Consider the following 26,252-nt stretch of genomic DNA (forward strand, 5'->3'; position numbering starts at 1 on the left):
TCTTCTGGAATCTGAGATCTTTATCTATTATGCTATGCAGCTTCTTTAAATGTATTCCTTTTTATGAGTGACCACATAGTACAGTGGGCCAGAAGCAGCTAAGTGACATAGGGGATAGAGTGCTGCAGTTGAGGTCAAGGAGACTTCACATTCTACCTTCATTGCTGGCTTGTGACCCTAAGCAAGTCACCTAACTTCTGTAAGCCTCAGTTTCCTCATCTATAAAATGGGAAGGGATTGGACTTGATGACCTCTAAGATCTCCTCTAGCTCTAAATCTATGAACCTATGATCAATGAATAAACATGACACTATATAGAGGGAACTGAGCCAAATTTATAAAAATAAGAGCCATCCCTAAATTCATAAATGATTGAAAGATACAAAAAGGCAGTTTTCAAAAGAAGAAATCAAAGCTATCAATTGTCATGAAAAAATGCTCAAAATAACCAATAATTGGAGAAATGCAAATTAAAAAAACTTTGTGGTATCACCTCACACCCATCAAATTAGCTAATATGATACAAAAGGAAAATGACATGCTGGAGGGGATGTCAAAAATAGGAACATGAATGCACTGTTTGTGGAGTTGTGAATTGGTCGAACCATTCCGGAGAATAATCTATCACTATGCCCAAAAGAGCTATAAAACTGTGCCTACCCTTTGACCCATCAATACCACTTTTAGGTCCGTGTCCCAAAAAGATGAAAGGAAATGAAAAGGACCCATATGTACAAACATATTTATGGCAGCTCTTTTTGTGGTGGCAGAGAATTGGAAACTGAAGGGATGCCCATCAATTTGGTAAATGCTGAACAAATTATGGCATATGATTGTGATAGAATACTATTATGCTGTAAAAAACAAAGAAGGAGAAGGTTTCAGAAAAACCCAGGAAGACATGTATGAACAGATGAAAAGTAAAATAAGCAGAATCAGGAAAACAATGTACACAGTAACATCAATATTGAACTGATCATTAACTGTGGAAGATTTAGTAACTCTGAGCCATGCAGTGACCAACCAGAATTTCAAAGGACTAATGATGAAAAATGTCATCTACCTGTAGATAAAGAACTGATGGATTCCAAGTGCTGATTGAAGCATATTTTTTTCTCTTTATTTTTCTTGCTTTTTTTTTTTGCTACATGGCTAATATGAGTTGAGTGGAGAGAGGTAGAGAATTTGTAACTGAAAATTTAAAAAGTAAATCAATAGCATGAATAATTAAAAAAACCCCACAAGACTATCAGTCAGAAGACCTGGGTTTGAGTTATCCTGGCCTTAATATTTACTAACCTATATACATGTAAGTTGTTTTTATTAATGGTAATTATCCATTATTATTGATAATAACTGTTCACTGTTGTTATAAATGAAATAATTATCCTAAAGATAATAGGCATAATAAATCATAATCTGGTATATATTTGTAAGTAAAAACCCCCACAGTTCTTAAATTCTATGCACATTCTTAACTACCTCCTAGTTGCTGCTTCATTATTTCAGAGTAAGAATTATTTCATAATAATCCATCAAAGTAAGTATTGCTCGAGAATGAGCAGGTCAGTGGACTTGAAGAACAAAAGACTTTTTTCTCCCAAGTAAGACCAGAAGGGGGAAAAATGTGCTAATGCTAGTGGGAATTCTTCTAAAATATTTGTTTTGGTTGGGTTTAAACCATCTAGCTGTGAAAATAACAAACCATCATAGCAATAGCAACGTACTGTAATTCCCAGAAAACACATTCAGCATAATTTCTTTTTTATATAAATAATAAAACCATAAATAAATATTATCACTCCAAGCCAACCTAAAATGATATGTAGCAGCCTGGGCCAGGTTTTTTCCTTTCACATCTCTGCTTCTTTAAGGTCAATTTCTTCCCTATTTTTTCCCCTCAATAACTTTTTTGTAATCTGTATAAAAGTAACAGAACATGGAGTTTTTTTTTTTCTGAAGTGAATTTGAGGAGCAAGTAGACTGCAGGCCCGATTCGGTGTGTGAGTGCTTGGGATTGCAGAGCAGTGCTCTTGAGTACTGTGGTCAGCTACAAAGTAAGAAGATGTCTTGGCCTGAGTTATGGTCAGAGAGGTAGACCTTGCCAAAGTTGGTTAGCTTATGCTTAGCTGGGGGTGAGATGCTTTATGCAGAGTTTTGCAGGGACCTCGTTAAGAGCACATTAGTTTAAAGGGTAACTCAGTAATGCTCTTTGTGACCCTCTCAGTACATAAGTTAAATACGATGTGCCGCTAGTTTATACTGGCTACACTCTGTTTCATTCTGTTTCATGTTTGAGTTCAGGCAGATTTCCACTGATTAAGTAACAGCACACAGGGTGTTTTGGAACCATGGATAACTCATTTACCAAAGTTCCCCAGTTGTTTGAGGGCCAGTTATTCACCCTCTGCAATTAAAACGTCCCACCTCATTGTGTAATGTGTTTTCCATGGCTAGGTCAGAGTACAAAATGAGCACATAATGAGAAGCTCCAGGACAAAATGGGACCAATCAGAGATTTATCTGTGCCTGGTTTTCATCTACATGAGGAGCTGCTGCTGCTGGCAGAGATGGCTTGAAAGGGGTGATGTGTAGCCAATACACAGCTCCATAGGGTGCACATGCAAAAACTGTTCTTTTGTGGGCAGTTGGTGCTATAGGTTCCAGGACTTCACACCATTGACAACCCTGCCTTAGAGGCTTGATGTCAAGTGTTGATGCCTTTGTTCCAAAAGAGCTATTCCCTTTCTCCTTGCAGGATTGCCAGCTGCTTTATCAGGGTGTTTGAGCTTCTATATATACCCCAGATGTCTCCTTTACTGCCTACAATACTTTTTAGGCTCGGTTGTTGTGTGACGATTGTCAATTTCAAAAACAAAGAGTTTTTATCCATTGAAGGGTGGCCAGCCCTCGACAGACTCATCTTCATTTAATTTCACAGACTCCAGCGTGTGGCTCAGGTAGCTGTGAAGCCCTGGAATCCCTGTTGTACTGATAGAAAAGTGATGTTAGACCATTTGCCCAGATTTTCTCATCGACCTTGAAGGGAGGAGAGAGATGAATTTAGTTCTCTCCGCTTTCAGATTCTATCTCACCGCAAAGGAAGGACTTTCAGACACTTTAAAACTGCCCTCAAATTGAACGAACTGCCTTTAAAAGAAGTGAGTTCACCATCATTGGCGGCACTGAAGCAAAGAAAGGATCTCATCTCATCCCGCCGCATTTGGTGGCAGGTTGACCAAATGAGCCCTTTTTAATACTAAGAGCCTATGAATCTAAAGTAATCACAAATGGCATTCTGATTGACAGAGACTACTTAGAGGGGAAGTGCAGTTATTTTAATGGAACCAATGCTATTTTTACTCCTGGGTTGCTTTTTTTCAGTAATGCATTTACAATTTGAGACATGGCTTATATGGCACTTCCATTTGGTTGTTTTTCTTTCATGTAGTAGATATACTTAGAAAAGCAGAGATCAGTAGTATATGCTAGCCTGTACATTATGTGATATTTATCTCTATCAAGTAAGAGAATGATTTGAACTATCAATATTTCATACTTGAGAATAATTGATATTTATATGGAACTTCAGGGTTTTAAAAATATTTTCAGTATTTTACCTCTTAATCTTCATACCATCCCTTCGAGGTGAGTAGTATAGATATTATTTCCCCCTTTTTACAAAGGAGTAACTATGGCTTAGAGACGACTCACCCATAATCACTTAACCAGAAAGTATCAATGATGGTATTTGAACCTGTGTCCTCCCAACTCCAAATCCATCATTTTATCAGGCTTCTACTTCAAACTAGGCTGCATTTCAATCTTCCAACAGGATAACGCTCTGTTCAGGAAAAAAAAATTATAAGGATGTAGAAAACCTCCAAATATTTAAATCTTATTCATCTAAATAATTTGAAAATACCATGGTATACAGACTTTTAAAGGAAAATAATGTACCATTGCCACATTTTGTGGAATACTTACCCAGTGATTATCTACTTTAATTTCTTTTTTCAGATAGGGAGACTAAGACCCAAAGAAATTTAGTGACTTACCCAAGGTCACTCAGCTAGTAAGGAGCAAAAAGGTTTCCTAAAAATCAGCCTAGTTCTTTGCTATTCTACTTCCCTGCTTCTTTCCTTCCATTTAGGAATACCGAGTTTGTTCTTTGCAAAAAAATAAAAATAAAGGTTTCCTCTAAGTTGCTTTTCCTTTTTTTTCCCCTAGCATTGTTCTGCACTCCCCTTTTCAATTCCATGGAGTGTTTTTCTCCGAGTCAGAAGATAATTGGCTTTGTTCACCATCTCATGTGCTGCCTATCCTGTTGAAGTCATCTCTTCAGCAAATTGTGTCATTTCATTTGATTGCATGATTTCAGAGGGAGGCCTTCTGGTCATGTCTCAATTTTATTTTTAATGTTGAGTTCTTCAAAGACTGACATGTCATTGGGTGAAACCTTATCATTTATTCTGTAACCATTCCTTGCCTGAGATGGAAAGTGAATGATTTACAATTTAAAATCAGGTGCTAGACAAAGTGAAAAATGGAGGCTGTAATCACAGGTCCAGAATGGCATTTTGTATTTAAGCAACGGGCAGATTTGCCTTTTATTATTGCCAGTGCATCGCCAAGCTAACACTCCCCCTTCCTTCCAGTGATTTCACTATTTTAGTACTGTATGTGCCTTTGTTATCACTAATGCTGCACTTAATGGGTCTCAAGATTCTGTTATTTATAGACTTCAGCTCATTCAGGCAGCAGCTGCTGGAATCCTCACAAAAGAAGAAGCATCATTGTAACCTGCAGAAGACCCAGCATTGGTTGCCAGGAAGGGTTAGGATTTGGAAAATTAGCAGCTGACTTTGTAAAGGACACCCCGAGTGCATCACGTGCTGGCTCTCACATTTATCTGACAGACTTTTTTTAATTTTGTTTTTATTTTTTATATTGTAGAGTCAAAAATTTCAAAACTTTTCACGTAAAACTTTCTCTCTTGTCGGGTTCTTCTGGTTAGCTTCAAACAACTGAGAATTGGGATTGAACACTAGCACCCCTTAATTTAGAAATGAATGGTCTTCCTAATGGCAGCCTGTGGCTGCTCTCCTTTTATTTGCAAACTAAAAATTTAGAAATAATATTCTCTCTTTTGGGTTATACTACTTAGTGCAATGTTGCAATTGTTCCCCTGTTGCCCAGCAATTGAGGCTCTTTTGAGAGAAACGTAAGAACCCAGTGATCCTCCTGATCTTGCCATGTTCTCCTTCTTAGAATCACTAGGTGTCTTAGAATCTTAGAATTCTTAGAATCACTAAGATTCTGATTGAGTGTCACTTCTTGAGTGTTCCCTCCCTCTTGAAAATGTTACATCTTTCAACAGAACATAAGCTCCCTGAGGGCAGTACCTATTCTTACCACAATGTCATTTTGCTGTGTTATTTTTTAGGGGGTGTAGATCTGCAATTATTTTGTAACTTATAGTCTGAAATACAGGAGGAGAAGGAGAGAGAGTTACTTGAGACCATGAAAAGTTAAATAGGCATTAGAACTTGACTGGAACCCTGGTCTTCCTGACTCTAAAGCCAGCTTTCTATCCACTGTGCCATGATGCTTCTGGCACTTGACAAATATTGTTGAATTAATAAATTATTGTTGAATTAACTCATACAGATACAATACAAAAGGGGCAAGAGAGAGATGATGGAATACCTATCAATTTTATGACTTTTGGATGACATATCTTTTAGGGGTTTATAGCCTGGCTGAATTAAATTTAGCCCAGCTCATGTGTTTGCCTATGACATTCTCAAAACATGAGGCCATCCTTCCCCTCTTACAGGGAGGTTTCAGAGATTTCCCAGTGTTAAATAAGTCTGTCTTTCAATAAGTGCTTTTTAAACCTAATCCAAATCACCATTACCGCAACTTAATCCCATTTTATCTTATTCTGCCAGTAGAAATGGATAACATCTGATCACTGTCCTGTGTGAAATAAACCTTTACACATTTAATAACTTCAAATTATCCTTTTAGGTTGACTCAGACTTTATTTAATAGTGCAGAGTACAAGCCTGGTAAGAGTCCAGGCTTCTCTGTCATTGTCCTGGTTGATTTCTTCTAAACTATTCCCACGCTTTTGAAGTTCAGAGCAAAATAAAAAGTTATTATTACTATTAGTAAGGGTTAGGGAGGTGGTGCAGTGGATAGAGCGCTGGGCCTGGAGTCAGGAAAACCTGAGTTCAAATGTGACTGCAGACACTTACTAGCTGTGAGATTTTAGACAAGTCACTTATCCCTGTTTGCCTCAGTTTCCTCATCTGTAAAATAAGTTGGAGAAGGAAACAGCAAACCACTCCAATATCCTTGCCAAAAAAAAACACCCAATTGGGGTCAAGCACAGCCAGACACAACTGGAATGACCAAACAACCAAAACTATTATTAACGATAATAATAGTTAACCTTTATGTAGAACTTTAAGATTTACAGAGCACTTCACATTTGCTGTCTCATTTGGTCCTCACAATTCTATGAGGTAGAATAATGGGTATTATTATTGACATCTTACCGATGAGGAAGCTAAGACAGACCTTAAGTGACTTGCCCATGGTCACATAGCTAGTAAGAGGCTGAGGCCAGATTGGAACTCAGTTCTCCCTGATTCCAAGTTCCATGTTCTATCCACTGCACTGACCTAGCTGCCGCAGAATTTTACAACAACAAAAAAACCTATCATACACAATCAGTACGAAATGGCAAACTGCTCCTCTCCCTCCATTCCCTACCCCACCCCAAGTTTCAGGTTTTCTCTGATTTTGTTAGAAGTACCTTGTGTAGTGGAAAGTCTGGTAGACCTGGAGTCTAGTGAGACCTGGTTTCAAATCCCAATGCATACTGCTTATGTTGTCATAGAGAAAATATAGAATCATAGAGTTTTTAAGTATGAGATTTCGCACTGACCATTTAATCCATACCATATTTGAAAAAAATTTTTATTCTATCATATACTCTAGGTGGTCACCCAACCCCTACTGGATATTCTCCAGTGAGAAGGAACCCATTACCTTCCAAAGTAACCAGCTGTACTTTTGGCTGTTTCTTTTTTTTGTAAATCCAATTTTATTTTATTTTTAGTTCCAAATTTTCTCCTTCCCTCTTCCCCTTCTCCACCCCATTGAGAAGGGAAGAAAAATGAAGCCCTTTACAAATATATACATATATATATATATACACACACACACACACACACACACACATATATGTGTATATATATATGCATATATACACACTATGTATGTGTGTGTATATATGTATAGTGTGTATACACACACACACACACACACACACGCACACACATATATATATATATGTATGTATGTATATACATATGTATAGATTGTCTTCAGCAAGTGCCCATATTAACCATGTCCAGGAAGGGAGGAAGGAAGGGAGCAAAGTTGGAAAGAAGAGAGGGAGGAAGGAAGAAAAGAAGTATGGAAGAAAGGGAGCAAAAAAGGAAAGAAGGAAGGAATGAAGGGAAGGGAGGGAGGGAGGAAGGAAAGAAAGAAAATAGCCTTTGACTTCATCACTCCTCTATCTGGAGATGGAAAGCACGTTTCATCATGTGTCCTTTGGAATTGTGTTTGGTCGTTATGTTGATCATAGCTCTTAAGTTGTTCAGAGTTGATTCTCCTCACAATGATGTTGTTAGTATATAAATCGTTCTCCTGGTTCAGTTCATCCGGGTCTTCTTGGTCTTTCTGGAACCATTCCCTTCATCATTTCTTACAGCACAATGATATTCCAGTACATTCATATGTCCCAACTTGTTCAGCCATTTCCCATTTGATGGGAATCCCCTCAGTGTCTGATTCTTTGTTGCCACAAAAAGACCTACTATAAATATAATAAATATATATATTTATATATATATGTGTATGTGTATATATATATATGTATGTATATATATATATCCTTTTCTTCTTTATTCAGTCTCTTTGTAGTATAGACCTAGCAGTGGGATCTCCAGGTCAAATGATATACACAATGTAATTGTTGTTCAGTCATTTCAGTTACGTCTGACATTTTGTGACCCTATTTGGGCTTTTCTTGGCAAAGATGCTAGAGTGGTTTGCCATTTCCTTCTCCAGCTCATTTTACAGATGAGAGAACGGAGGCAAACAGAATTAAGTGGCTTACCCAGGGTCACACAGCTACTAAGTGTCTGTGACCAGATTTAAACTCAGGAAGATGAGTCTTTCTGACTCCAGGCCCAACACCATGAATGATTTAATGCTAGCGCTAATTATTAGGAGGGCAGCTAGGTGCTTCAATGGATAGAGTGCGAGGCTTTTCCTTTGTGAAGTGTTGAATATGACTGAACAACAACAGAATTGTTAAGATGTTGCTCCTGACATCCAGACTTAATTTGTTCCTGTGTGACCTCCACCAATTTCTCCTAGCTCCATCTTCTTAGTCCAAACAGAATAAATTTCATCCCATTTTCCCACATGATAACTCTTCAAATATTGGAAGACAATTGAATCTTCTACTCTCCACTCTAAAGATCCACTTAATATCCTGTAATTTCTAACCTGTAAAGTGCAGATAAGACCTGTAGTACTTACTAAGGGTTTTTGTGCCATTCAGATGAAATAATATATATCAAGTGCTTTGTGAACATGAAAGTGATACAAAAATCTTGGTCACTAGAGTAAATATACTGGTACATAGACTCTTTTAAATTATATCTTTTATACCTAGGATAAGACTGTTAATTTACCCCAGGACTAATTGGACTTCCATATTTTGTCCTGTTAAACAATTACAAATTGTTCTTGTTATTTGAATACCTCATGGTTCTTCTGCACCTTACCTGGAACACAACTTAAAGTTACACAACATTTTCTCTCTAAAATTACATTAGTACTTTGTTTCTCCCTTTTAAAAGGGTCGGATGTTTTAGAGTAGTTTCAGGACAATACCATCTTTAGCTCCTATAGAAGACTCACTTCTGTAATGAAAACTATTTGTGTGCATTAAAGACATCATGTTCTTTTTCCCTTACAGACTAAAGTGAGGCATTTTCTCAGGGACTAGAATGAAGAGTGGAACTCTGAATGAATCTAGGATTGTTTTGACTATAAATATGCACCATTTGTAGGTGGAAATGAATAGTTTCTGAAAAACATAAAAGGATCCCTGGGTGTTGAAACAGAAAACATGTTTGTATACCAGACCTGGTGTCATATTGGAGGGAAGCAATTGAAGCCCCATTTGGCCTGGAGTCTTTATGAGGGATGGGTAACCTGCTTCACTCACTAAAGTTATTCATCCATGAAAGTAAGCATGTGCCTAGGGCTCAGAGGACATCAGGCAATGGGCCAAAGAAAATCAGGCAGGAGGCCTGAAACTAAATTGAATGTGCCCTACTTCTCCTTTCAATTTACTTTTTGTTTGGTTTTAACGGAAATCTTATGTTGGTGGTACACCTATAGGTGTGACTGATACTGGCACAGTTGGGATCTGGGGAGCATTTGCAAGGGTTAGGAGGAGTTTGCATTGGAAAGTATGAGAAAGGGCAGTGCAGATTGTCTGGGTCAAATGTAATTGTTAAGAGCCTGGATGAGTTTCAAAAGCTATTTGAAAGGCTGGTCTAATCCAGTTCAAAATTAAATATAAATCCCCTTGTTAAAATGATTATGACATTGAATGCTAAATTCTGTCTTAGACTGCATCTTATAAAGGGGAGTATTACAAAAGAAATAATTTGACCTTTGGCAGAGCTGTTTTCCATTTTTTCTAGCCTTTTGCATGTGTAATTGATTTATGGTTATAATCTATGTAGGTAGTTCTTCCATCGATGAAGATCACAATATATGCGTATTTTCCCATCCCCGTGTCATTCTATAAATCTTTCCTAGAAGACTCATCCAAGTGGTAGAGGCCTTCTTTTGAGTCTTTTAATATTTCATGAATACTATGGCAACAGTTGGAACTTCCATGTTATCCTCTACTCGTGATAGACGATTGGTCAACCCTCTTTTCTAGTCACACATGTCCTCAGTAAAGCCTTTTACTCCATTTCTTTTGTACGGGTCATTGTTGATAACTTGTTACACACGTCTTATAGTGTCACTGGAAGACTATTTGTGATTTAAAAGATGGTTTTTTTGTGGCAGGAAGCAGATTGGTATCATTAAAAATACTTTACGAATTCTCAAAGGCAATTCAGGCTGCTGTCCTCTTTCTATTCCCTTGTGGACCTAGCTCATTTGTCCAGCTACACCAATGGACAAATTCATTTAAGTTACCCTTCTGTGTTTCAAAATCTGGGTTGTAGGCATTCTTTATCCATTGGGTTTTTCTTATTAATCTAATCTTTTTAAAATAATCTTCAGTCTCATTGGCAAGGCCCCACAGGGTTTGGAGGCTTGAAATAATTAGCAAAATGGTATTTCCTAACAGTGAATCTTGACCATTTTTTCTATCATGGACCCCATTCTGCAATTTGATGAAGCCTATTTACTGTTCAGAATATTGTTTTTAAATGCATAAAAAACCTAGTTTTTAAAAAGAAATTATTTTAAATGCAGTTATCAAAATGTTTAAAAAAAAAAGTTCACTGACCCCAGGTTAAAAACCCTGCTTCATGGGAGCCTCTTGAGAACTTCACTATTTACAAGGAGTTTTCCTTTTCTCCACACTTTGCACAAAATGTCCTCCATCACACTATTGAACTCTTTTGGCAAAGCGTATGTCTTCCTGTCTCAGGCCTTGGTTGTTGTTGTGCTCAGAGGATCATTGAACAAAGTTACCTGTTTGGTCACATGTATCAAGAAACCTTGAATATTTTTACCATATGCACAGGAGACACCATGTTGGAGGAGAACCTTTAAGGCTGAGCTTTTCTCCGACATGTTAAATGCTTTCAAAAACATCAACAAACAGCACATGTAGCCAAGTCTCATATTCTCTGTGCCTCCTAATCAAATAGCATTTCTCCAGGGGAGCTACTGGCCAAATGAGAATGATTTCATACTTTCTTACAACAAGCATGGAGAACAGAGCAGGTTTTGCCGTGACCTGCAAAGAGTGTGTGATGTGTAGGCTATTACCACAGCCATGTTAGTGCCATTTATGCTCGAACTGTAGGCCGGCCTTCCTCCTAGAAGAAACAGTAAAGAGCTTCGAGAAGTGCCTCTGTACTCTCCAGGTTATCTGGGAGAACTAAGTGTTCCTTTAATAAAACTGAAATATGGCTTCAGTGGGAGAATGAAAAAGAAAATGGATCGAATGAAGCATCCCACAAATCCTGACCTCTCAGCAGGTTGAAGGGGAAAAGAATATCACTTAGAGGAGAAAAGGGTTGAGGAAAAGGGGTTGCTGAAAATTGGGAGCTAAGGAATAAATGCAAGTCTCTTCTTGAAGAGGGGAGTTGTATATTCTAAAGAGAAATGCTCGGTCTCTAAGGAATGACAGCATACAGATTCACAGTTGTGTTGACAGGGAAATACCATCAAGAATGGGTCAGATAAGGAGTAGGAGTTGCTGGCTCCCTGCTGATGGGGATACTGAGGAAGCTTTTGGTAGTCCTGGTAACACTAGAGAAATTTGCTTCTTTTCTAGCTCATATATCAAGCACGTTAGCATACCCAGGATGGCCTGCTAGCACAGGTTCTTTGATCTGCTTTACTAGGAAAGATAGCTTTTTAAGAGGTCAACAATCTTCTTTGATTATATTCACTAGTTTAGGGGAAAGGTCAGCTCCCTGAATGTCAGAGAAAATGCAAGCAGAAAAATAAGCATAAAAACCAACAGACAGGGGTCTTAACTGCCTGAACCAAAGCAATATTGCTATACATATTAGATACACCACTGGATCGAGAGAGCCTTTACATCTGAGCAGTTGGGGAGCTCTGAACATATGGCTACTCAGAATCTCAAAAGACCCTTCTCATAAGCAAACCCCCAAAGTAAAATACCTACTCAGACTATATATACACTTCTCAGAGCCAGAAGGCATTATAACTCTTGTGACTCAGTGCCTAATCAACTTAGTACCAAAAGGTGTGAAAGCCTTCCTACAAGCAAGCCTCCCCTAAGCAAGCCTCCCTTAATGGGCTCCAGATGAGTCCTATCAATGGGCACAGAAGATCTTCATATCCAATTAACATTACAGCATTCAAGACTGTGACAAAAATAACCTCCTAAGAGCTACCAGACCATAGAACGATTGCTGCTTCTGGAGTATCCTGTAGTCACAAATAAAAATGTTCCAGGAATACTAGGAAGTATTCCTAAAGAAGATCAATCTTGCTCAAGAAACTGAAGATCCCCAGAACATGGTGGTGGTATTTTCTACAATATTATCCTTAGAAGTTAAGAGCTTTGGGAAGGAAAGGCAGATTTGAGAAAGGAACAACTATTTAAAGAAAACAGTGTCTGAAAATGAGGTTTTAGATTTCTGTCCTTGGGCTTAAAATAAAGGAACAACAGGCTTCTAGCCTTATTGGTTGTATCTTTTTAAAAAAAGGCTACCATGTGCTTGGAGTTCTGCTAATCCCATCCAAAGGTGTTCAGACTAGAAAGGTTGAGGAAAACCTATGTATTGTAAAGAGTAGCCACAGAATAGATGTAGAAAACAGTAGAGGTGAATAGAAATTCACAGAAGAGCAAATCCAAGAAAGGAGCCAGTAATAAAATCTATGTCTATACTACTATGAGCAAATAAATTAACATGAGAGCATGATGCAAAAAAGCAATTGTGTTTAATGTCATACATTTGTGACTTGGGATAGGACTTGTGGGATGAGACCCATGACTAGACTGTGACACTGGAATATTATGCCTCATTCAAAGTAAGTGGGACAGGTAAAAGAGGCATTAATGTCAAGAAGTTATTCTAATGTGAAAAATTCCAGAACTATACGGGTAAGTATTGTGGAGAACATTTGGGTAAAAACTTAATGGAGACAGAAATAGAAATGATGTTATTATCAGAATATACTAGAGGCCACTTGGACAGAAAAAAGAATATAGTAGAGTTTGAAAAGTTAATCATAAGTGAGGTAGTGAGACACAGTATATAAGTAAAAGTGGACTTTAATTATCTGGACATTTGCTAAAGTTCTTTATCCCTTGGTCCCTCTCCTCTCCCTTCTTCTCTCTCTTTTATTCCTATTTTTCTCATTCTCCTCATCTTCTTTCTTCTTTTCCTTTTCTTCCTTCTTCATCTTCTTTTTGTTCTCCTTCTGTATCTTCTTCTCTTCCTCCTCCTCCTTTTCCTCCTGTTTTTCCTTCTCTTCTTATCTTTTTCTCTTTCTCCTTCTCCTCCATCTCCTTCTCCTTTGCCATTTTCTTCTCTTCCTCTTCTTTCTTTATCTTCTTTTTATCTTTCTCACTCACACATACAGAGCAGCTAGTAATTTCTTGATTTGCTTTGACAATGATTTCATCCTTTAAAAGGTTGGAGAACCAACATGAATATATTCTTTTCTGGATCCAGTGCTGATCACTAAAAAGATTCTAGTTGCTGAAGTAGAAATGAAAGCTGATGCAGACTTGAGTTTCATTGAGAGTCATAGTGTCCAGGACTATGGTGATGATACTCATCTTGTATATTGCCCTTATGACATCTAGATTATCGTGTTGAGTTTAGGTTCCACTTTTTAGAAAGGACACCAATAACCTGAAGAATGTCCAGAAGAGGTGGAGGATTGTGACAGTCCTGAAAGTCTTCCATATGACAATCTGCCAAAAGAAACTAGGATGCTTAGCTCAGATAACAGAATGAGGCAAGATAACTCTAAAGAGTGTCGGGAAGTAGAAGGATTAGACTTGTCTTGCTTGGCTCCAGGTGGAATTGGCAAAAGCACAGATCCAGGTGTGATACAAAATAAAACTTCCTAGTCATCAGAGCAAAAGTGGAATGAACTCCCTCAAGAGGTGGCCGGTACTGTCTCCTTGGAAATCTTCAAGCAAAGTGATCTCATTGTATCCCCCACTAGACAGATTGTAAGCTCAATGAGAGCAAGGTCCATCTCACTTTTCCATTTGTAGCTCCTAGTTAGCCTAGTTCCTGGTACATAGTAAGTCCTTAATAAAGGCTTGCTGATTGATGGAATGACCAAAATAGTCACAAGGATTCTGGTTTAGATGTGTTTTGTAGTACATGGCTCCCATGGTTCCTCCCAACTGTGAGATTTTCTGATTCCATCACTGTATGACTACAGAGATAATGATCCATTAAGACCATTATTTTCAAAAGACTGGCTATTCCCTTCTTCTGTTTTCATCAAAGGTATCCTTGATATACATGTATATATTTTCACATATATAGATAGATAGATATTCACGAATATAGTTTCATAAAGATTTTGTAGAGATGAGGCATTACTGATTTCTCTTCAGCTGCCCTTTCAGTATAATAAAACATATCTGTTCTTTTCTTCTCTTGTTGAATCTTTTTCCTTCCCTGGGATGTCTTGAAAATCAATTCCCCAGTGCCTTTTTATCAAGGACTAGCTTTCATACAATTTCTTCTCCACGTATTTGTTTAGGTCCTGACTTTATCTTAAGTGCCTAAACTTACTCGGGCACTAAAATGGCGGAGCCAAGATTCAGACCCCAATGTTCTTTCTGATTACTAATCTAGTATTCACTCTGAGATACCATTAGACTATTTGCTGTTCCTCACACTCAACAGACACTTCATCTCCAGATTCTTTTCTTTTACACTGCCTGTCTCCTTTGCTTGGAGTCCCTCATCCCCTCCATCTCCTAGCTTCTCTGGCTTATCCCCTTAGTGCCTTTCCTATGAGACTGCCTTCCATTTACCTGTCTGTGCATTATTTGCTTGTAGTCTCCTGTTAGAATGTAGGCTCTTTGAGGGCAGAGACTGCCTTTCTTTGGATCACCAGCATTTTCCCTAGGGCCTGGCATATAGTAGGTGTTCTAGAAATGCTTGTTGGTTGACTGAAGAGTGATTGTGTTTGGCTGGACACAGCACTATATGTTATTCCCCTGCTGCCATTTTTGTGAGCCAGTGACGACTTCTTATGGGTCAGGATATCGTGTCTTCTCACCTGTATCCTTTCTTCCAGTTTCTTATTGCTTTTAACCTTTGCTTCAACTAATTAGTGATTTGACAGCACATAGTTATTTCTTGTCTGTTAAAGTACATTCATTTTTGCTTTTTCAGGTAGTGTTTGGTATGTGCTATATCTAGCCACTAAATGTTGATTTTTCATAGTTATTTTTTTAAATAAAGCTTTTATCATTACATGTGGCTTCTGAACAACAGATAAGACTCTTATCTTTATCTTATCTTATCTTTATCTTTAACATACATTCATATTGTCCTTGTGTCTACCTTCACAAAGAAGTCACCATCCATCAAGGCTTGTGTTGGCTTGGTTTGGAGGAGCCAAACTACTTGATATAATTTTTCTGCACCTTATTTCTCCACGATAGATGTTGGTTCAAAGACTGCAATTATTTTTGTGGTAGGTTTCGTTTTGCTCTGTTTTGCTTGTACTAATCTTGCTTATAGGAGACAGTTTGACATAGGAAATAGATTTAGAGTCATGAAGCCCTAGTTTCAGATATTATCTCTGGTACTTACTAACTGTGTGACTATGAGTAAATCACTTAACTGCTTGAGTGAGCCTCAGTTTCCTTATCTGTAAAATTGAGATAATAATATCTTTAATACCTGCCTCTTGAGACTGTTGTGAGGTCCAAATGTCTATAAAGTGCTTCGCAAACTTTGAATCAATATATACAAGTAATTACTGTAGAGTGAGATGACTATATGTCATGTGAATGTTTTTTTGTTGCTTTGAGGGACATAGTGAATGTAATTCTGTTTTCTCTTTTATAATCAGTTTTGATATTATGCATCTATTTATGGCTTTTCTTTATGGCTTCTGGTTTTAATATGCTACTATATCAATAAGGAGGCATCTAGGTGTTGGTGGATAGAGTATGGGCCTAGAGTCAGGAAGACCTAAGTTCAAATCAGACCTGACACAATTATTAGCTGTGTGACCCTAGTCCAGTCACTTAACCTCTGTTTGCCTTAATCCATTGGAAAAGGAAGTGGCAAAGCACTCTGCTATCTTTGTCAAGAAAACCCCATGGACAGTATTGGCATGCTATGGTCCATGAGGTCATGAAGAGTCAGATGCAACTGAATGACTAAACAAATATCAATATCTATCTATCTGTCTATCTATCTATCTGATTCATTTTTTCCAAAACTGTGTTGTCATTGGTGAGACAGGCATTAACTGTACCCAGCAAATCAAATAAAAGTAGTTAGGCAGTCTAAAAACAATTAATTCCCTCTCTCTTCTTTTCTATAATTCCACCATTTAACTCCATGTGACAAAGCGGGATACCCAGAATGGAGGGCCATCTGGTAACTGTATTTGTCTCATGGATCATCATGGACAATGAATTCATTACCTAGTGGCCAACTTGATCGTTATGAGCCTGTTGCCATTTGGGTATACTGGTCCTCCAATGACAGAATAGGCTGTTGCCTCAAACGTATTTGAAACTTTCCTACTTTGGTAGACCTGCCAGAACTTATGGTAGCCTCTGAAAACCCACAGTCATTTTTACCCTATAACAAAATGACAAAATTGAACTTCTGTGGAGACCTGGGTTGGGACTAAAATAAACCACTAGGAAATCAGCATATAAATTGATTGGGCTTTATTCAACCCAGACAGTTATGGAATATCTGTATATTGCTCTTTAAAGCAGCATTTCAACTTGAGATTTAGCATCTAAACTATTTATAAGAAGTAAGCAAGCACGTTAGTGGGGCAGCTTGGTGGTGCAATGGATGGAGTGCCAGCCCTGGAGTCAGGAAGACCTGAATTCAAATCTGGTCTCAGATACTTACTAGCTGTGTGACCCTGGGCAAGTCACTTAACCCTGTTTGCCTCAGTTTCCTTATTTGTAAAATGATCTGGAGAAGGAGATGGCAAACCACTCCAGTACCTTACCCAAGAAAACCCCAAAAAACAGGGTCATGAAGAGTTGTTCAGTTGTTTCAGTCATGTCCAACAACAAACGTGTTGGTTAGTAATATATCACAAGTGAGACTGGGAATATCCTGAAGGAACTGAGCCCTGGGTTGGGTGGTGGAAAGTCTTGTGGCTACAGGCTTTACCTAACAAAGTATTGTGCTTGCTTCTTCCGCCATACAAAGAGAGGGCAGTTTCCAATATCAAGTGAATTAACGATATTTGGATTCTACATCTATGATGATAATAATGATGATAACAACAACTCATTTATCCAATACTTTGAGGTTTCCAAGTTTTGCTGTTGTCATTTTTGCCCAACAATCTTCTGAAGTGGGTAATACAAGTAGAATCGTTCCTATCTTAATGAAGAAAAAACTCAGCTTGGGAGAAGTGAGTTTTCTAAAGTCATACAACCAATGAGCATCAGAACTGAAACTCAAACCCAAGTCTTCTAAATCCAGTTGGGGGCGGGGGAAAGGATGTTTCCACTGAACAATGCTGTCATTTATGGCATAAATGTTTTTGTTTTTTTTTTAACAATCAAGAATTCTTTAAAAAGCTTTGGTGGTTCAGAAGGTAGGTAACCACAGGGAATCAAAGGCAGACTTTTTTTCCAAATGACTTTGTAAAGGGACAAAGAAAAGTTAACATTTTGTCAGAGGCCAAGGCATCACCTCGCTAGGTAGGGTGCTGGCATGCATGCAGTTAGTTGTGGAAACATGTGGTTCTTACTATTTCAGAATTAATTACATAATTACCCACCACTACAGAGGGATCCCAGGGTATCTTAATGGAAAAGCTACACTCCAAAAATGAAATAGTAATAATAATTAGCATTTACTATATTCAGAATCCTTTATAAACTTTAATTTAACCTCCTCACATCTCAATAATGTAAGTAAATATTCCTAGGAATATGAGATTCATTTTTAGTTAAGAAATAAGAAAACTGAGACCTTCATAAATCTTAATTATTTATTATTAATAAACAGTACTGATTAGTAATGGGAGAGACAGTTTTATATAGTGCTGGTCTGGTAGTCAGAATGATCTGAGTTCTAATCCTATCTCAAACACTTACTTGCTATGTGACCTAAAGCCAATCATTTAACCTCTCTCACCCTCTGATTTCCTATCTGTAAAATCAGAAAAATAATATTTCACGAAGTAATTGATAAGGATCATATCTATCTATCCATCTATCCATGTGTATATGTGTGTGTATATGTATGTTTGTATATACTTATATATTTATAGATGCACATGTGTATATATGTCTGTGTAGTCAAAGATAATATATACACATGCGTATGTGTGTTCAAAGATACATATATACACATACACATACACACGTATACATTTTTACAAAGTGGTATATAAACCTTAAAGTGATTTATCAATGTTAGCTATTATAGATAATACAATGACAATGCATAACAAATTAGTTATTCAGTCAGAAGGAAACGATGTACTAGGGGGAGGGGAACATTTCACTAATTACCAGCCAATATTATTAAATGTAGTACCTTTCTTCCAAAGCCGATGATTCCCAAACTTTGTAGACCTGTTGGTTTGAATTTCTCAGCCCGATACAACAAACTGAACCTTGGCATTAGCATTAAGGGGCCTGAGTTCAAATGGAGTCCCTCTGCCACTTACTACTTTGGGATCTTGGCATAGGTCCTACTAAAGTGTCACCTTAACTTCCCTGGGCCTTATGACCCAATGATCCTATCCTACACCTAGCGATATATGTCATGCACTCCCATTTAGAAGAAAAGTAATTTAATTTTGAATTTAAAAAAATTCAGGATACCCCTTTATATGACTGAAGAAATCCCAGTCTTTCATAAGACTATATTTGAAAATCATTGCCCAAGCCATGGAGGATGTATGAAAGATTGTCATGTAAGTTCCCTCAATTATTCACTAGGGGAATTTTAGGCAGAGGAAGGCTAAGTGAATGGTCTGGGTATCAGAGATCATTAGGAATGTGGCCACGATTAAACACTGAGGACTTTTGATTGTCCAATACTCTTTTCAGTGAAGCTATAAAAGGGATGGGCAAGGAGGAGAGCTGAGTTAGCCCATACACACACCAGTAAGCAGAAAATCAAGTGGCACCTAGCTATTCTATATTTCAAGTAGTCCTCTTGTCTAGGAGACTCCAGGCCCAATCCCCTTTGTATTGCTCTAATCATGAAAATGCCAACCATTGGCATAGTACTTTGCACAGTAGAAAGCGAACACTGTTCTGAAAGCACTGTCTGAAAATGGCAGATGTAGGACAAGATGGTGATTGGCTTGGACTTTAGTCCTAAAGGCTACAAAGGTAATCAGGTAAGTGCTGATCTCCAAGGCTGCAAAGCCTTTTGAGTCTTCACAATTGAAGATTTGTTGGACCGAGGGAAAAGGTGATGTATGCACACTTGGGTGCAAATATAGCTAGCTTCCTGGACTGGGAAGCTGGCCAATTCATTCCTATTTTGAGAAATAAGTAAGATAAATAGTCACCTTGAGATGATCAAATGAAAGGGCTCTCACATCAGGAATATTTGGGCAGTTTAAATGAACAAATTTCAGTCTGTTTGGCTCTACGTATTCTGTAAAGGTTCAAGCAGGAGTGAACTGAGGAGGCTTTGTTGGGGCAGAATACAGATCCTGGTGGCATTGTGGATAGCTGAAGGGTAGAATTTTACGTACACCATTTCCTCTGCAATTAAATTTACTTTGTGTAGTGGGAGTCTCTTTGTCTGATAGCAGTCACTGCCTGTGTTAATTGATACACAATATATAAATGAGTCCTAGAGTCACACGGGTAGCAGAGTTTAATTGCCTGGTGTAAAATATGTATACTGAGTACAATCTGCTATCACAGTGAACTGCTGTATGGATAAAGACAGTTCATCTTGATGGCAGCTTGTTTGAGGAAACTCTAAATGTCTCACGTTTTCTCCTAGTTGAGACAATACTGCTTGCAACTTCATCAAGACAGTGGGAAAGGTTTGGGAATTTTTCTGTGTTCACACAGTATACTTTAGAACTTCCACTCAAACAGGTGAATCTTATGTTTCTATTTCTTGGCCACAAGTTCCTGCTACCAAAGTGATAGATATTCTTGTGATAAACTGATACACCATTCTGTAAAGAGGCATACCAACAAGGCCAACTAGTATTTAGACAGACTATGTAGTGGCTAATTTTCAGGAATACATTGGTATTAATTAGCAGCATATTTACTTTTGGAGGGAAAAAAGGTTCTTAATATGGAAGATAAATATTTTCATTCAAATGTTGGCTTGAAGCCACTTAATATGCCATATATTTCACTCTTTTGAAATGACATGATTATTTTTCTAGTTTGAACCATTCAAAATATATCCACATATATTTCAAATTCAAAGAACATTTGGGCTAAGTCAAATTACTTCGAGGTTACAAGGATATTCCAACAGTTATTGAAAAACAAAGCTATCTCCATAGCTCCCAGATAGACTCAAAACCTTTTAGGACGGAACATTCTCATCTTTTATTCAGGATCTGGCATTATTTAATATTGCTTTTCACTCATTTTCTAGTTTCCACTTTAAAGTCTGTAAAAGTTGTTTTTATGTAGGTTATTTCATTTGAGCCTCCCAACAACCCTGTGCGGTAGGCACTGTAGAGATTATTGTCTTCATTTTACAGATGGGGAAAATGAGACTGAGAAAGTATAAGCAGCTTAGTCACTCAGCTAGTAAGTTTCAGAGGTGTGATGTGGATGAAGGTCTTCTTGACTACAAATCCACTGTCTATTCTGTACTCCATGATGCTTTAGAGTGGTTTCTTTCTTTCTTTTTCTTTTTTTTATATTTTTCTAGCTCTTTTCATCTTTAAATACATTTTACAGGCAACTGTCCTCTAAACTTACAGGGTGACTTAGTTCTTAACATAAAAGCTAAATTCTTGGTCAGCCCACTCAATTGATGTCTATGTACATAGAGAAGGCTGCAGAGTTTCTGCATCTAAGACCCCATTTGTAAAGACTTGTGAGCTGGAGGCAGGATGCCTGACATCTTCACAAATGGTACTCTTCATCAATCTAGCACAGGGCATAGATGGGATAGCCCTTGGTGAGGGGTACTCAACTGGGCTCCTACTAGTGCTATCTGGCCTGGAAGTGGGTTTCTTTTCATTTGGCTGTTTGTTTTGAAAAGACAGTGGTTATGCCCTTGAAGGAGGCTGGATTTAGTTTCTTATCAGTCTTTTCATCCCTTTGTAGAGCCTGATGATCTCCTTGTGGACCCTGCACATACTAACCAAAGGGCTCCTGCACCTCCAGGTGTATATAATGCAATAGTAGATGAGCGTGGAGTTGAAAGTGTCAAAGAGCGGCCCAAGGAACTCACACAAATGATGGCTGCAGGTAAATACTAGTGGTTTCCAAGAACACCTTAGCAACACCATCATAGGGCTTTCATTGGGAATGTTTGCCTAGCCATGAAAATAAGTAACGGTCCATGTTCTCTGGGGCCTAAAGGAAATCAGGTGGTGGGTCTCATAAAGGCTAGACTTAGGATTAAACCAACTTGAACACACCTAGCTTCTTTTCTTTCTATTCCCCTCCCCTTTTAAATTGGTGGAAGTGATATGGGTTTGGGGGAAAGAGAAGGTGGTCATGGAAGTCTTTGCTTGTGAAGTTGAAGTTACCAGTGGAATACCAGTAGAAAAATTCTACTTCCCTCTTTGACCCTGATAAGGGGTGAGTTTGGAGACCACTCTTCTATGTATTCCCCTAAAGTAGTGAAATGAGGAGTCTGAAGAAGAGGGAGCTTTGATTTAAAAAAAATGTGAAAAAGGGCATTGGACCAATTTAAATGAAATATTCTGAACAAAATTTTATTGTTGATAACTATTTGTAAAACTCTTAGTCACTGAGAAGCACCTGTTCCAAAAATACATGTCTGCAAACCAGTGTCTTTATTTTTAGTCTGATAATTGAGTCGACTTCTTCAGAAAAGAGAGAGAGTATCTCCACTTTGCTTATCATAATAACTCATATGCTCTATCCTAGCTGGTCCTCCTAGCAATACTCTGAAGCGATGAAGTGTATATAGGACTGGCCCTGGTGTTCCCATTTTACAGATGAGGACCCTGAGTCGCATTGATTTCCCCCAGATGGCAGATATTGGAAAGAAAACTTGGGTTTTCTGAATTTCGAATCTGCTATTTTTTTTTTTTTTTTGCTAAATACGACTGCTTCCCTGTAACTTAACTAATGTTGTTTCACCGGGAGAAGGAAGTGCTTTTCTCCTCTTTTCCAGGGGTGCCTCAGTAATAGCTCGTTGTGTATAATATAAACTACATGTCATTAAGTTCCCTCTCAGAACGCATTCAGAAACTCTTTATGTTTATGTCTGGGGAAAGTGTTGCTGTAGATTACAGTGCTTTATTTTTTGGTGGTGTGGGGATGTGGTAAATGAAGCCTCACATCTCTGGAAACATAATTTCCTTTAAAACAAACATTCTTGCCTGTTGACTCCAACTTATAATTTGTTTGCTGTTGTTATTGTCTTTTTCCCCCCGCAGCAGCTGATGGTTTGGGAAGTATAGCAATTGATACGACACAGCTGAACATGTCTGTCACCGATCCAACAGCCTGGGCAACCGCCATGAATAACTTGGGGATGGTACCAGTGGGCCTGGCAGGCCAGCAGCTTGTGTCAGGTAAGCCTTCTTCTGCAAGGCCCTGGAGGGTGCAGAGGAGTGAATATAGCTTCTATTATCTCTTGTGTCATCACTGGCATTTTAGGAGGTGATGATGGGGACTGACAAGAGCTAGGAATGTGGCTGGGGAAAAAAAGAAGCCATTTCCTGATTATTGGTCTTATCAACGGTGCCCCCACAACATTGAGATTGGCTTTTGGTTTATGGCTATGTTGCATTTGTCTTGGCTCTGTCAGAGAATATGTATCTCATTACTACACTGGTCTGCCCCCAATCAATGTTGTTTCTCAGATAGAGGTCTTGAGTTACCATCCCCCCGCCTCCCCATCTCTGATGACGGCATCACATCCTTATCCACCTTCCCCTGTGGGTCTGTAGTTGTCTATAGTCATGGCTCATTCTTTCAAGTTAGTTGCAGTAAAGAATATTGGAACAAAGATGCTATAGACATTTTCCATTTAGGAAGAATTCAGCATTGTTTAAGTGGATGCTTAAGCAGACCTCTGCAGATCTGGGTCTGGGTCTGCCTATGCCAAATATTGATTGTGTGACTCTGGGAAAATCATTCTATGTTCCATGGTGGTAAGATCTGGAGAAGGTGCATATTTACAATGGTAAAAGAAGTTCCTTGCCAGGATCTCTCTTTCCTGATACAGGCCTGGTTAAAAAGAAAAAAAGGGGCAGCTAGGTGGTACAGTGAGTAGAGTACCAGCCCTGGAGTCAGGAGGACCTGAGTTCAAATGTGACCTCAGACACTTGACACATGTATTAGCTGTGTGACCTTGGGCAAGTCACTTAACCCCAATTGCCCTGCCAAAAAAAAAAGGAAAAAAATCTTCACTCAATTCCTCCAGTATTTACTGAGTACTTATTATGCCTAGTTCTGTTCTTTGTGCCATGTGAGCTTCAGGGGGCAAGTATAAGACATAGTTCATGCTCTCAAGAATTTTACACATCCTCGAGGAGACCAAACTAATGCATAGAAAATTGTTGCTTCACTATTTAATTGTATCTGAAAGTCCTATGAGCACTTCCTCCCTCCACTGGCTATTCTATGCCAACCCAGAAGTCATCCCTAGCAGAACTATTCAAGTTGCCAGAGGTCTTTGTATAGCTCTTTTCATATTGTGTGGGGACAAGTATGACAAGGAGGCACATGTCCAAGGCATGTGTGGTGCACTGATTGGTCAGTTCCTTGTGAGGAATTATCAAGTTGTCGACCAGCAGGCCTCCTTACTCTAAGCTGCAGATGTGGCTTGGGTGATCTTAAAAAAAAGAGATATAGAACTCAAGAAAAATTTTACTTCTTTTTTTTAAAGCATTGGCCCTTGGAAAGAGTGCTCTAATAGCTTGGAATGTCTATAAAATGGACATTTCCCTTTTAAGTTGATGCTGTGAAATAATGTTCAGAGAAGAGAAATTAGATGAGAAAAGAGAGGAGAGAAAGGCATTAAGAAAGAAGGGAAAAAAGAAAGCAAAGAAAGGATGAGAAGAAAAAGAAAATTAGTTTATTTGTCTTAGCATCTCATAATCTATATAAAAGATAGTCCTTAGTGGCAGAAGTAGTACAAAAAATACCATTTGTCTGATCTGCGAAAATGACCTAAGGACATCCTTAGGACATCCGTGTGTGTGTATGTGTGTGTGTGTGTGTGTATTTGTACACACTACCAGTGTACAAGTAAGTCCATAGCTTTCTTCTCTCCCCAATTTTAGCATCTACAGATGAACTTGTCCATGGTTGGGGCTCCCCTCTGACATATGTCACCTAGGCCCTTTAATCTCTCCAGACATTTCCTTCATTGAATTAGTAAGTGGGGATTTTCTTTTTTGCCCTCCAAATTTTTCCAGCCTCCTAATTGAAATATTAATGGGTTGGAAATTACTTTAATCTTCCCAACCTCTTCTACTCCCCCTCTGTTCCCTGAATACTTTGTGTCTTCTGGAGTAAACCATATCCTCAACAATTCATTATTTTTTTCCTATGGTTCTGAGACTTCTGACGTTTTAACCATGACCAATTTATGATTTTCCCAACAACTTACCATGAAAAGAATTACAGCCCTGCTCGTTATAGAAGATTTACCGTGTCTGCACTGAATTACATTCTCTATCTCCTGTATTAGCCAAACTGCTTAAACTGTCTCTGAACCTTTTGGGGTCCGACTTGACTCTTTCATTATTTCCCAGACCTCCTAGTTTTGTTATATGTAGCCTAGCTTTCTCTGATGCCATCTAATGACATATGTTTAAGTTTTTAAAAAATGGAACTCTTTATGCTATCTCAGGATGGAATTCTTTTCACAGTCCTTTATCTTTAGCATTGTCTATAGTTGGTCCCGTTCTACGTAACCAGAGCTCATCTAAGCCTGTTGATTGGCTCCTCAAAAACAAAATGTTAGATGGAATGACAAGACAAGGGATAGTTATTTCCATAGGAGAAATGTTATAGTAGAACTAGATTACAGGCGGGTTTCCCCAGAGATGTTATGACAAATTAAGAATTTTATTGCACAATGACTTTGGCTAAGGCAAGGTCATGTAACTTTTGCCAATGGACTCAGAATTATTGAGGTAGGTCACTGCTTTTTATTTACAGCATCCCATGATATATTCAGTTGTCCAGTTCATGAATCAGGGACTGGTTGATAATGACAGATAGAACAAGGGTTTTTTAACCTTTTTTGCATCATAGATTCCTGTGGCAGGCTGGTGAAGCCTCTGAATCTCTTTTCTGAAAAATGCTTTTAAAATAAAATACATAGAATTAACAAGGGAAACTGATTATACATGCGCACACACACACACACATATACATACATATGTATATATGTATATGTGCATATGTGATACATGTATATGTGTGTGTACACCTACACATATGTACATACATGGATGTGATGGTCAGGGACCCCAGGATAAAAACCTCTTATACAGAGGCGTGCCTGGAACCTCTACTACTTTTTAGGATCTTGCCTCAAAAGATTGTCCTTGCTGACAAAAAATCACATACCTTTATTAGTGAAAGGAAAGTACCTTCCAGACCATCCCAATTTTCTTCTGTTACTTGAATCACTGATAGAAGACCATGTGGAAACACAGTCAACCATAGCTGGTTCTGTTTGAGTGTCTGCAAGAATGGTTCTAGGAATTTTAAAGTGTTTTTAGAAAGCCGTCCTCAAAATAACAAAAATAGTTATTAAGCCTCTGAGCAAGAATTCTCAATACACGGTATTTGGCAAAGGTGAAGTCCTTCAAGGGGGACTTCTTGACCTTGAATAACTACTGCCCATGGATAATAGCATCAATGGAAATGCTTGGCTTAAGCATTTACTATAAAGATATTCTTCATCAGATCTTTAAAAAGGAAAGAAAGGAAAAGACACCAAAAAAGCTCTGTTTATCTTTCCTTACTGTGGGATGGAGAATAAAAATTCTTTGTCGTTCTATACCGTACTGTGAATCCTCCCTGTCCCCTCCTGACACACATACATTAGCATTTTCTA

General features: G+C 38.2%; 1 protein-coding gene across 6 annotated transcripts in view; it reads left to right on the plus strand.

Moving 5' to 3' along the window:
- Positions 1–26,252, plus strand: part of ENOX1 (ecto-NOX disulfide-thiol exchanger 1) — a 706,159-nt gene that overhangs the window by 417,063 nt on the left and 262,844 nt on the right. For 5 of the 6 annotated variants that reach the window (XM_036757464.1, XM_036757466.1, XM_036757465.1 and 2 more), the window contains 2 exons: positions 21,302–21,445; positions 22,609–22,746. In XM_036757464.1, coding sequence (XP_036613359.1) covers positions 21,433–21,445; positions 22,609–22,746 — 151 coding nt within the window. In that variant the 5' untranslated portion in view covers positions 21,302–21,432. Of the gene's footprint in view, positions 1–15,025; positions 15,037–17,613; positions 17,617–21,301; positions 21,446–22,608; positions 22,747–26,252 lie in introns of those variants that run through there. The other variant, XM_036757463.1, reaches the window with a different exon arrangement.

The sequence above is a fragment of the Trichosurus vulpecula genome, chromosome 4, assembly GCF_011100635.1.
Source record: "Trichosurus vulpecula isolate mTriVul1 chromosome 4, mTriVul1.pri, whole genome shotgun sequence".
NCBI classification, from domain to species: Eukaryota; Metazoa; Chordata; class Mammalia; order Diprotodontia; family Phalangeridae; genus Trichosurus; species Trichosurus vulpecula.